We start from the raw sequence: 13,536 nt of genomic DNA on the forward strand, positions 1-13,536 counted from the left end.
AGAAGGAGGGTGGGAGAGATGAAGATGGAGAGAAAGAGAAAATACAAGACAAAAATATAAAGATAAAAAGAAAAGGAGGAGGACGAGAGATAAACACAAAGAGAGACAGGCATACAGTTATAGTGTCCATTTGAAATAAGAGCCATGCAGAGTGCTTTAAGTGTATGGTCTATTTTGACAACAGCTCCACTGTCACCCTACAAACCTTGTCAAGGTTCAAGCTTCATTCAGATTAATTCAACCCACCATTCAATGACAGGCGCACAAAAACGTAGAATGCAAACTTTAACTCTCATTGCTGGTCTACAGTGCTTTTTTACAGATTTGTGTATACTGATGGGGTTAACTGTTTTGTTTCATTTCCACTTTTTGACTGAATGTGTTCGCAGTACCTTGAGTTGCCCCAAGGGTAATGAAAGTGAGGGAAGGCACCTTTAAATCATATTAGAATATTGTTGTTATTGTGCTGTACCTCGTCAACGTCCTGGCAGTGGGTGCCGTTGCCTGTCGTGCCCTCAGGGCAGGGCCCACAGCGGTACCCTGGGAAGTCAGAGGTCTCCATGCAGGACACCCCCTTATAGCAGGGGCTGGGGGTGCAGCGGGAGCGGGGCTCATGGAACCCTGGGGAGGCACCAAACATGGCCAGGATGTCTTTATCTTTAGTTGAAGCTTTCACTTTCATATTAATGATAGTGTATAAACAGTAGTCTAGGAAACAATAGACTAGATATAAACATGACAAAAGCTGCAGGTATACTGTAGAGTGAATTATCATTTTACACTCTATCAAACATACATATAAACATAAACATATAATAACAGAACATAAGGATCAAGTTTAACCTTTTTCTACACATTGGCTTACCACACACTTGGCACTCCAGAATGGTGTTCCTAATCAGGGACATCTCCTTCACCTGGACAAGGGGAGGAGATCAATGAAAACACACATTCTGCGTGCACACACACACAAACACACACACACACACACACACACACTCACTTGTTCTCTGATGTCCTCTCGTAGCTCCCCCAAGATCTGGTTGAAGATCATCAGTTGACCAATCAGAGCCTTTGTGTGGTCACCTGACATTGAACCACCACAGTCAATCAATATAAAGCGTATATGTTTTTAAAAACTTGCTGCATCATCATTATAGTATTAGTATAATGCACAAAGAATGCCAGGGGGCGGAGGGAGAGAGATGTAGAGGAAATGCAGATCAAGAAAAAGAGAGTAAGTGGGTGCGTGGAATGAATAGGCACATACAAAATCAAATCTATATTTAGACACACTCACCTAGAATGGAGTTCACTTCCCCACCAACTGTAGGAAGGGTTGAGTCGGTTGAGAGTCATTTTAAACACCCAAGAATATACTATACTGTATTCTCATTGTCTTATCTTACATTCACTTTTTACTACTCAGGGATGTTGTCCTCTTTGCTCTATACTTATATACATATTCTCCTCCAATGCTTTTTGAGGACGAAGTGAGTGGAGGACTGAGGAGAGGAGGCGATGAATTGTGTTCCTAAAAATTTAGAAAGGTTTTGTATGTACCTGTGTTGTAGGCTGAGGAGTCACCCTGGAAAGGACAGTCAGTCAAGGTGCCAGCTTTGGCCACAGTGCCCCCTAGTGCCACTTTGAGGGACTCCACGGAGCCCTGCAAAAAGTAAAGTGTCACACCATAGCTATAGACAGGGACATACAAGTCTTATACACATAGAAGGGTGCCCATATGTAGGTTCTTGTATATAAATACAAAATGCACTTTGACTCATAATCAAGATAAGATAATAGTAACCGTAATATTGATATAATCTCCTGAATTGCAGTATACCTGTACATACAATCAACACATAGGTGCATATGCATGAATATTAAAGTTAAATCTAATTTCCAGTCGACCGCGACCATCTTGCTTTCTTGCTGCCACCTTCTATACTGTGTTTTCGAAATCAGTGCAGATGAAGGAGAGGAGATGGTGAGTGGAAGCCCAATTATACTGGATGATCCCGTAGGCATAGGGGCTAGCAATTGATTTTACATTCAGCCTTTGGTACAATGACTACAGTGTACACTGTCTTTAAGAATATGTTGATTTATTTAACCAGACAGGTCAATTAAGAACAATTTCATGTTTCTTTCACCTGTAACCGTGCGTAAGCCTTGTAGCCGTTCCGAATCTCCACCATCTCCGCCTCTGCTGGGAGAGGAACCAATGGCGGGAGACCCTGGCTGGAGTCAGCCAATCGGCAGTTGACGTAGAGCTCCAGGTGGAGTTTGTCCCTGCGCAGGCCCCCGACCCGGAGGATGATGGAGTGTGTGCGCCCGTCAGCCAGGTTGGCGTTCTGGAGGTTGACGGTGTGGAGTTTGCCATCCTCTCTCACGTAACGCACCAGCGCTACAGTAGGTGAGAGAGGGGAGGGAAATGGGGAGAAAGAAAAAAATTAAGGATTCTGTACATGACCAAGGCACCTGGTAATAGTGGGAGCAGAGAACATCTAAAAAGAAGAGTAGGAGAGAAGGGGGGGGTTAGGGCTTGGAAGAGAGATGTTAAAGAACTGTAAATTGGTATGTGAATGACAGTGAGGTATAAGTGGAAGAGAGAAAGAGAGTGAGACGTAGACGGGGGGCAGGAAGAGGAAGAAAAGTGGTGGTGAGGGAAACAAAAGGAGAAAAGAGTGAAAAACAGAGTGAGGGGGGAGTTTGCATACATGTAATTTTTCTTTGATCCACCACACAAACAAAATATCAACATTTCATGCCACAACGAAGCCTTTAGCTGAAATTCCGGAGGAACTGATGAAGGTCAAACCCGAGTGATACGATACCTGAAATTATCTAATTGGCAGAAAGCAAACAAGTCAAATTGATAGATCAGGACAGGTTGACTAAATTAAGCTTATCTAAAGAAATTGACAGGGCGCAGATACTATTGTGATCCATCTCTGTTACCAGTTGGGAATTACTGCTGAGGTGAGTTTCCCAAAATGTTTGGAGCTCTTAAAGTATTTATTGTATTTCTGGTTAATCCACGATGCATAGAGTGTTGAACTATCATCATTTCGCGTGCAACTGCATCATAGCTATTGAAACGCGAGGTCTGTGTTTATTTCAGTTTTTTGCTCTCTGACCCTGCTCTACCATGCCAGTGATTCCCAGAGAGCAGCCGGCACTAGCTCTTGCACTGTTCAACAGAAAGACCTCGCATGGGAGGGAGAGGGGAATCTTGGCTTGAATTGTAGAAGTTTACTCAAATGGGCAATGTGTAATATCAGGACTGGGCCCAGTATTTCAAAATGTTTGATCTGGATCAGGATGATCCAGATTCTGTAATCCCCTTTTATGATATCCAGGATCAGATTTGGCTGATTTTGAGCCGATATTTCAAAAATATTATCGAATAGGATCATTCTGAACTAGATAACACAAAATCAGTATCACAGAATCTAGATTTTAAGTGCACTGTATAGACCTCTATCTTGCCCTCTACTGGGCGAAGTAAGGTTACAAAATGTTGTCATGAAATGAGTGAACTACATGATGAAAGGTAGCGAAGACAAAAAAAGACAGCTTGCATGTCACTTGTAAGAACATGCATTCACTTATCTGTAATCACATCATAATAAAACACATTAAACATCTAATCAACATCACACAACATTAAATACTATTACTAACCTGTATTTAAAATGTTTATTATTTTTTCCCCCCCCAACATCTTCACCTTATTTAATTGGTTGTAGTGACTTTCACCTTCAAAATCCACCCTGAATCTACCCTTCCAGTGGGATCAAGATTATCTTGATCACTACCTTTGAGTTTTGAAATACACAAAAACAACATTCAATCTTGATTAAAGGTCAGATTACCAAATCCGAATCTCCAAATGATCAGAATCTAATTTTTCTGATTTGAAATACCCAATTCTACGATTTAATCTAATCTAAGGATTTTGATCTAATCCTGATTATTTTTTACGATCCAGGGTCAGGTCTATCCGATAGATCTTTAGTAGTATTGGGGAAATCAGCAAGCTTGATCTGATCCTGGATAGCAAAAAAAGATTTTCATCATTCTGATCTAGATTCAGTTTTGAAATACTGGGCCCAGGGCATTCAAAGCGAGATATCTTGACATTTTAAAACATGTTTTTTTGTGAATTGTTGTGTTGGCAGATGAAAACAACAACCTTTCAGGAAACTCACCCATGCTACTGTAGCTAATCATTTGACTCTGCCTACCCCTGCCGACGTGCCCTTGAGAAAGTGCTAAGTACTTTTACGTGTACACATAGGCAATACCTTTGTTGATTTTGCCCATGATGGAAAGCTCCAGGTATTTCTTGTTGTCTTGTTTGCTGTAGAGGCCAAGCAGCACTCCGCCCAGCTTGGGTGGCAGGCGGAAGGTAGACACGAGGTAGATGTCACTGAGCGTGCTCAGAGCACCCGCCACCTTCTTCACTGCTGCCACACTCTGCTTAGAGTCCTGCAGACTCAGCATGTCAATCACTGGAGAGAAAGAAAGAGAGAGAGAGAGAGGAGAGATAGATGGATAGGAAGATGAATAGAGAGGCAAAAAAATGTAAGAGATCAGAGGAGTGAGAGGTGAGAAAAGTGAGGGAGAGGAAGGATTGAGGAATGACATGATAAAGAGAGAGAAAGAGGAGCAAGAAGATAACACAGTTTACCGCAGTGCTGCCATCATATTACTGTTAAGTGATTGAAGATTGTCATCTCTATAGTACTAGGAAATATACAGGAAAATAACATAAACAACATAAAGATATAAGAAAAATTTATTCTATTTCATGTCATGTCTCAATGATTTATTGTGAATATAAAATAAAGTATTATTTTACATGTGTATTATTGAGATAATGTACAAAAAAGTATAAAGATACAAAACCAGCACAGCCAAGATAACACACCTGCTTGGATTGGGGGGTGGGGGGGTCATTATTTCTCATAATATCACAGTCCTCAGATTAAGGCCAACAAACGTTTGCAAAGTAAGCTTTTACTCATGGGAGTGGGGAGGTGTGCCCCTCTCTGTCCAATCAGAGTCCATCGAGGAAGGCCAAACTACAAAGTATTTTTTATTATTTTTTATTAATTTATTATTCGTTCATTTTTTCACCACGAGTGAAATGTTGTATTGAGCTCTACATACATCTTGTATTGCCCACAAACCCTCTGTCTCAAAACCGGCAAATATCACAATGTGCTTTCTCCCCATTCCTGTTATTTCATCCCTCAGGAGGACACAGACGCTACACCTCCCCGCAACCCTTCTAATCTAATCTACCCACCGTGCCCAACTGACCACAACCTCATTGTCGTGGGAGGACTTTGGAACTGTCAGCGGTCCGGAAAGCAGAGGCTATCTTAGCTTACGCCTGCTTCATGTCCCTCCACTTCCTTGCTCTCACAGAGACGTGGATTACAATGGAAAACACCGCTACTCCGGCAGCCCTCTCTGATGCCTACTCCTTTTCTCATTCCCATAGACTCTCTGGCCGAGAGGGAGGCACAGGACTCCTCATCTCACCTAAGTGAACACATAATGTCCTTCCCCTGTCACACCTTTCCATATCCTCCTTCGAATTCTGTCACCTCCCATCAAACTTCACATTGTTGTTATCTATCGTCCCCCAGGTTAGCTTGGTCACTTCTTAGAAGAGATGGATATCCTTCTCAGCTTCTTCCCTGAGGATGGCACACTGCTCTCACTACTGGGTGACTTCAACATCCAGTCAGAGAAGCTTCACTCATCTGGAGTACTTGACCTTCTCTCCTCCTTCGACCTTACCCTGTCCCACTCTCCTCCGACTCACAAGACGGGCAATCAGCTCAGCGACCTTGTCTTCACCAGATCCTCCCATACCTCCAATTTACTGTTCCCCCTCGTCCAGTTTCTGATCAACAGTCAGACTACCCACACTGTATCCTCTCATCACAACCTGCTCACCCTCTCCCTCACCGCTCTCTCTTCCTCTGTCTTATCCTCCCTACCCCCTGTTGAATCCTTCTCCCTTCTATCCACTGATGCAGCCTCCTCCATCCTCCTGTCCACTCTTTCCTCATCCTTCGACTCTGTCCACTAACCTCAACTGTCTGAATCCCTGCAAGCTTGTAGAATAGGGCTCCGGACAGCTGAGAGGAAATGGAGAAAAACTGGCCTCCCTGATGACCCAAAACCTTCTTTCTCTCTCCTCCTCAATGACACCACCTCTGCATCATCTGCTAGAGCTTCTTACTACCATTCCAACATTCAATCGTCTGCCTCTGACTCAAGAAAACTGTTCTCCACATTTTCCTCACTCCTCAACCCACCTCCTCCCTCTACTCCCTCCTCCCTGTCTGCAGATGACAACGACTTTGAAAAGAAGGTTGATGACATTAGCAGCTCTTTCTCTCTACCTCTCGCCAACACCGCTACCACTCCTCCCACACCCACTGCGCTACACTCGGTCTCTGTTTTATCAGCTCTTCCCCCCCCTCTCCCCCGATGATATTCTAAAGCTGGTCACATCCAAGCGGGTTCAATCTGTTCCTTACCACCATAATCAATTCCTCCACAAGTTATGTCACAGCTGCCTTTTAGACAGCCATCGTCAAGCCTCTTCACAAGAAACCAACTCTTGACCCGTCTGTTGCATAACTACAGACCGGTATCCCTTCTCTCCTTCTTATTTAAAACCTTTGAACGTGCTGTCTCTAACCAACTGCCTCACTATCTCCTTCAGATCAACCTCCTTCACCAATTGGACTTTAAGGCTGGGCACTACTGAGACTGCTCTCCTTGCTCTGCACTCTGCTCAAGCTTCCTCCCTCTCCTCTGTTCTCATTCTTCTGGACCTGTCTGCTGCATTCGACACAGTAAATCACCCGATCCTTCTCTCCACCCTCTCAGAACTGGGCATCTCTGGCTCTGCACTCTCCTAGTTTGCATTCCACCTGGCCGATCGCTCTTACCAGGTGACGTGGAGAGGGTCGCTGTCCTCTCCACGAGCCCTCACCACTGGGGTCCCCCAGGGCTCTGTCCTAGGGCCCTTACTGTTTTCCCTCTATACCAAATCTCTTGGTTCGGTAATTTCCTCACATGGTTTCTCCTACGACTGCTACGCAGATGACACTCAACTCTTTATCTCTTTCCCCCCCTCTGACTCACAGGTGGCAACACGTGTCTCTGCGTGTCTTGCGGACATTTCTGCTTGGATGTCAGCCCACCACCTCAAGCTCATCCTTAACAAGACTGAGCTGCTCTACTGTGACCTCCTCCCAGACAGCCAAGAATCTTGAGGTGATCCTTGACAACCACTTATCCTGTGCGATAGCATCACAGCGACAGCACGCTCCTGTAGATTCTTCCTCTACAACATCAGAAGTATACGTCCATTCCTCAAGAGAGAAGCAGCACAACTCTTGGTCCAGACACTTGTGATCTCCCGCCTTGACTACTGCAACGCACTCTTGGCCGGGCTTCCCGCCTCCGCCATCAGACCTCTGCAGTTAATCCAGAATGCTGCTGCCCGTCTGGTGTTCAATCTCCCCAAGTTCTCCCATGTCACCCCCCTCCTTCGCACCCTTCACTGGCTCCCGGTTGCAACTCGCATCAGATTCAAGACCCTGGTGCTCGCCTACAGGGCAGCAAAGAGAACAGCCTCTTCCTATTTGCAAACCTCCAAACCCCTGCCCGATCATTCCGCTCTTCCACTTCGGCTGGCCGCCTGGCACCGCCACCTCTACGTGGATGTAGCAGTGGTCACAGCTTTTCACTTGGTCACAGCTTTTCACTGTCCTGGCGCCCTGCTGGTGGAACGAGCTTCCCACTGCTGTCAGGACAGCAGAGTCACAACCTATCTTCTGCCATAGATTGGAGACCCATCTCTTCAGGCTACATGTTAACTGTCCCTCCTAAAGACCTCTTCATCCCCACTACCTCCCTGTACAGTTTCTCTACTGTAAATAAATTAATACAAAAATAATAAAGTAAAAATATAAAGTAATTCTTCCTTCTTCTAGCATTGAGACTGCCAATGTACCCTGGTCCAAGCATAGATTTCTGTTTCTTATGATGACTGATGGATAGATGATTCACTTAGTTAGACAAATGTATTTGTTGTAAGTCGCTTTGGATAAAGGCGTCTGCTAAATCCCAAAAATGTAAATGTAAATGTAATTTCTTGACACATTCTTTTCTATTTCAGGGACTCGTTTTTTGTCTTGTGAGTGCTCATTTTAGAACTAGTGGCTGAAAATATACAAATATCCTGTAGCATCTCTTTCAATATAGGTTTACGATTGGTTAAGGTTAACAGTTAGGGTTAGGGTAAGGTTAGAGATGGAGAAGCCTGTTCATTGGTAGTAGCATTCCTAAACATTGTGACAGAGCAGTTAATGCTCACAAAAGCAAAACCCTACACTGACACATCGTTTGATATGAAAACCCAGTGGGCCACAAAAAAAAAGAGGAAGAATAATAAGAGCAGGACTCTCACACTCACACTCACACCTTCACATAAGTTCACACAACTGTTTGGACAATGGTGTCCGGCAATGGTCAGGAGCTTTGCCAGAAGCAAGCAGTGACGACTCAAGGGGGAGGGAGAGAGAGAGAAAAAAAAGGGGGAAAGTAAGTAAGGAAGTCAGAAAATAGTTGGCTTCACACGTTCTATGCTCCTGTTCAAGAGGATAAAAGTATTAACAGACATGAATTGTATGACATGGGTGTAAAAACAGTTTCTCAGTGTGAAATGATCAGAGTGAAATGATCTCCATCAGCCTTATTGATAAATCAAGAATTAATAGAAAACTATTTCACATTTAATGTTTGTAAATGAGGTTAGAGTCATTTCTGAAAGTAATTTTGATTGATCCATTATTTACACAGGGAGCAAATAATTATTTTTTTTAAATAAGGGGTTTATAGTGCCAGCAATGAAGCAATACTGGAATTTACAGTATACAAATGAACAGCAAAACTCGAGCTATAACGGTGAAGCAGAGAAAGGGCATCGTGCGAGTCGTACCGTTCTGATTTTACGCACATGGAAAGTAGCCCGTAAGTCACACTGCTTAATCATAGCTACAAATCAGGTTGCAGTTCTTACCAATATTCATTCTGGTATAATCCTTCGCAGTGTTTGTTTATTTATTCATGGCACAAAATAAGACTCCAGACTTTTCTTTCAACTACATGATGTACCAGGCGTAGCCTAACCCAGAAAACGACTGTTCTTTGAAATAATTGAGAACAAATGTGTCCACTTCATTTTAGTAGACAAGTCACAAAATGCACCCCACCTGTGTGGTTTCACGGTCTTTAATTACCTTGCATGTCTTGCTTATCCGTCGGCTCACACTTTGCAACGAACAGATATACTGACAGAGCCAGCAACGTCGGCACCACGCACCTCGCACCCATGTCCCAAGAAACGGTAGACTACGTGAAGTAAGCAGATGTAAATATCGAAAGTCAACAGATTAGTAAATAACCATCCGTCGAAAGTCCACTTTGACTTTTTGTTTCAAAGAGAGAACTACAGTTACAGGGAGGGCGAGTGGATCGCGGAACGGGTTCAGGAGCCGATACTAACGACGACTGGTTGCAGACGCGCGAGCCCCAGCCAAGCAGCTCTCGCGCAGAGTGGATGTGACAGAGCGCGAGCCTGCTGTTACCTGGCGCGTGCGACGCCCAACATGAACTTCTTATGAACCGTTGGAGATCGACAGAACTTTATGTTTCCTAGGGGTAACTTATTGTGTGCAGTGGTAGGTTACACATCAGTGGTAGGCTACAAATCAACACTAATTATCTATGCTTAATAGAAACCATCCTTTGTTCATCCACCAACCATCTCTGTATCATACACCGTGTGTAAACCTACCAGAAGAATACATGGTTAAAAGAGAACACACTTTGATTGCGATAGCAACCCCAGCCTGAACCAACCACCCAATCATTTTCATAGGCTATGAAGTGATGCATTTGTACTTGTATTAAGAGCTTTTCTTTTTCTTTTTTTTTCTCACTTTACCAACTCAAAATAAGCTGGGTACAATTCAGACCTGGGTCGGTCAAGTGCTAGCCAGGCTGCATCATGTGAAACACAGTAGGTGTGGATGGTAGATCATTGGCTCCATTTATTCGTTTCAACGCGGTTCTCTTTCAGTCGACTGCAATCCTGCATATCCTATTCGCTGAAACCCTATTCAGTCACTCCTGGAACAGGCCAGGAGTGCTTTGCATGGCTGATCCCGCCCCAGCCCAGCCTATAAAGGCTACTGCAATGCACTCCCATTTAATTATTTTCACTCTTCACTCGCAGGCCCATCTGCAGTGTTCTGATAGAATCTAGCTACCTATTGTTCTACTGGAAAGTTAACAGCTTTCCCCGGGGCGTTAGGTTGCTTATTCTTCCTCACAGGAATCCTGCTGATTCAGGCTTCACTCTTTTTGAGCAAAGTTCTCTCTAGTTTGATTCGCCAACAAGAGATTGAATTAGTCACTAGCCTAGCTACTTTCTCTTGTGCCGTTTGTGTGCCACGTAAGATTGCGCGTGACACGTGAGATGTGTTGCTAGCTGGTGGGTGAGCTTCTGTTGTGTACACCACCTTCAAAGTGCTCCTTTCTTTTACTACACCAAGTGAAAGACCTCTTTTACTACACCGAGTCTAGTTTGCTCCCTTGTGTTTTCCACACTAGTTAACACTTGGTTGCAGCATTGCTTGGCTAGCTAGCATACGGTACATGACCATTAGCCTGCTCCCCCCACTTCACTGTTATTAGCCTGGCTCACTAGCATTTATAACACTAGGTGAAGCTACGCTAGTTGGTTAACGACTAGGTAGTTGGCTAGTATTAAACCAACACCAGGTAATTACTATAAACCACTATCTTGTCTTAAGGCCACCTGTCCCATTTTAGGATTTGTTTCAGGTTCTCGATGCGCCTAGGCCTAGGCTATAGCAAGGTATATAAAGCTTTTGTCACAATATAGCTAACCATGATGAAGACCCTTCATTGTTTTAAATGTGTTCTCACCATATCCGATGCGAGCATGTACTGCAAGTGAAGGTCAATCAATAGTTAGTTTTGTAAACCAAAGTATAAATAGGCCTACTGAATGCGCCATCGAATTGCTAGTTTTGGCGTAGCTGGTAAACCTGTGTAATTTTGGTCATTACACAACTATATCAATCTTGAAAAAAATAAGGGTTTGAGACATTATCTATTAGTGTGCCATGTTTGAGATAGAATTTGCCTTTGCTTATGGCTGACTCTGGCATTACACTTTATTGCTCTTTATATGAGCGAATCATTGGTTCTTAACTGACAGCATAGCTTCAACACTGGGTTAGTGGATGTGGGCTTAAACAAACATCGGCATATACAATAACAACAGTAAAATAAATACATATTTGAATAGAAAAATGCTTACCAACAACGAGCCAGCTGGTTTAGCCAGTCATATTTTATATGAAACGAAACAAGTGCTCATTTATACTTCTGTGTATACAAAACAATGCACTACACTCACTGAGCACTTTATTAGGAACACCATACTAATACTGGGTAGGGCCTCCCTTTGCTCTCAAAACAGCCTCAATTCTTCGTGGCTTTGATTCCACAAGATGTTGGAAGCATTCCTTTGAGATTCTGGTCCATGATGACATGATTACATCATGCAATTCCTACAGATTTTTCAGGTGCACTTTCAAGCTGTGAATCTCCCGTTCGACCACATCCCAAAGGTGTTCTATTGGATTCAGATATTGGTGCATTATCATGCTGGAAGTAGCCATGAGAAGATGGGTAAATTGTGTCCATGAAGGGATGGACATGGTCAGCAACAATACTCAAATACGCTGTGGCATTCAAACGATGATTGATTGGTATTAACGGGCCCAAAGTGGGCCAAGAAAACATTCCCCACACCATTACACCACCTCCACCATGAGAAGGTGTACAGGTGTTCCTAATAAAGTGTTTGGTGAGTGTATAAAAGCCAACGGTGTGAATTGAGTTTTGATCGTTTGTAAAGTAGGTTGTAATGCCACTGAAAAGCAATTGGCGGCGGATTAATTTTCTGATGTGATGGCACTATTTGCGCAGATGTGGAAAATCTTTAAAAATCAAGAATTGCTTCACAATTTATTAGACAGGTAGTTCAGGGAAAGTGGCGTCGCGCTGGAATGACGATACCTGATGTAAGACAATGCTCCTTCCCAGCAAGTCTCATGCTCTCCCCCTTGGCTTAGGCAATGTTTGTTTTTGATTACTTATGAGCTGCCATGGAAACGTGTGTTTAACAGCAGATGATGGAGGAAATATCCCTCTCATACTTTTTCTTTATTGGACCATGAGAACTGGATATGTAAAACATACGGCTACTTATTTCCACACTTTGTGGCATGCAACTTTCCAAACAAGTGTGTTAAATATATGGGTTAGTTTCTAATGTCTGGCTTTTCCAAGGTTGTTCCTGAGGGGGAAAATGAGTGAATGTCAAGCAATTGAGTCAAAATTCTTGTCCTGGTCGAGTTCAGTCTGTTATGACTCACCGTTTTTGCACTACTTAACAAAATCCAGCCGAATCTGACCCCCATTTGAGGCGGCAATGGTATGCGTTCTTTCCTGATGCATGGAAAAAGATGGCAATCCTCTACAAGCTTTTTTTCCCCCACTCTTTCAATGGGAATTCTTTCCCAGATCGTTTTTCAAGGTCATTAAACTCAGCCCCAAGAGATTTCATTGAAAGCAGAGTTTATTTTAATCGTGGTGCAGTGTTTGGTGATGACTCCTAAATGCAAGAGGAGGGAAACACAGGGGGATTACAGATTTTCCAATGGGGAAACACACACACACACACAACAAAAAAACCTGAGTGAACAGGAGCCAATGCGGGATTCCTTGCCGATGGCGTCATGCACAGCTATATGTCTCCGGGGTCCAGGTCCGAGTAAAACAAGTTATCAGGGCAGCAGAGAAGGGGGATGCTCTGGGGGCATGAGGCCAGGTGCCTGCTCTACAGTCACAGTGTCTTCTCCCAAGAAAAAGAGACACATCGACTGATCTATCAGTTTCTTGAGTCACAATGTGATCTGCACATTAATCTAATTTACATAAGAAACAAATAACAAGCTACCTGTCAAATGTTCCTGTCAAACTCATTATAATTTCTAGCAACCATAATTCAGACACATTACATTGAATTGTTACAAAACAAAACATAGAATATAATGCAGTTATTTCTCTCAGGTAGGAATGTAGAGCATACAGGAGAAGCCATTTGAAATGTATCAAACAGATAGATTCTAAAGGGGATCCTGATAATTCATGCTTGGAACGATCCCGGTCTTTCCATTCAACAGATGGAAGGCTATGACATACTGTATAGACACATGCATTTACCAAACTGAAAAATACACAGTAAAGGAGCTTGGCAACGCTAAAAAGAGAGTAAAATAAATCAAACTCTGTATGAGGAGATGGGATGCCCTCATCATACAGACCCTATTGCAA

The 13,536-nt window shown here is 43.3% G+C and overlaps 1 protein-coding gene across 1 annotated transcript in view; it reads right to left on the reverse strand.

The window, feature by feature from the left end:
• thbs3a (thrombospondin 3a) overlaps positions 1-13,536 on the reverse strand; it is a gene marked incomplete at its 3' end in the record, with an annotated part of 53,384 nt that overhangs the window by 19,793 nt on the left and 20,055 nt on the right. The window contains exons 9-16 of the mRNA XM_083679483.1: positions 9,342-9,453; positions 4,311-4,517; positions 2,154-2,407; positions 1,564-1,666; positions 1,301-1,327; positions 1,004-1,086; positions 866-917; positions 473-621 (exon numbers count right to left, since the gene is read on the reverse strand). Coding sequence (XP_083535609.1) covers positions 473-621; positions 866-917; positions 1,004-1,086; positions 1,301-1,327; positions 1,564-1,666; positions 2,154-2,407; positions 4,311-4,517; positions 9,342-9,453 — 987 coding nt within the window. The remainder of the gene's footprint in view (positions 1-472; positions 622-865; positions 918-1,003; positions 1,087-1,300; positions 1,328-1,563; positions 1,667-2,153; positions 2,408-4,310; positions 4,518-9,341; positions 9,454-13,536) is intronic.

The sequence above is a fragment of the Argentina silus genome, assembly GCF_951799395.1.
Source record: "Argentina silus genome assembly, chromosome: 10".
In the NCBI taxonomy this organism is placed as follows: Eukaryota; Metazoa; Chordata; class Actinopteri; order Argentiniformes; family Argentinidae; genus Argentina; species Argentina silus.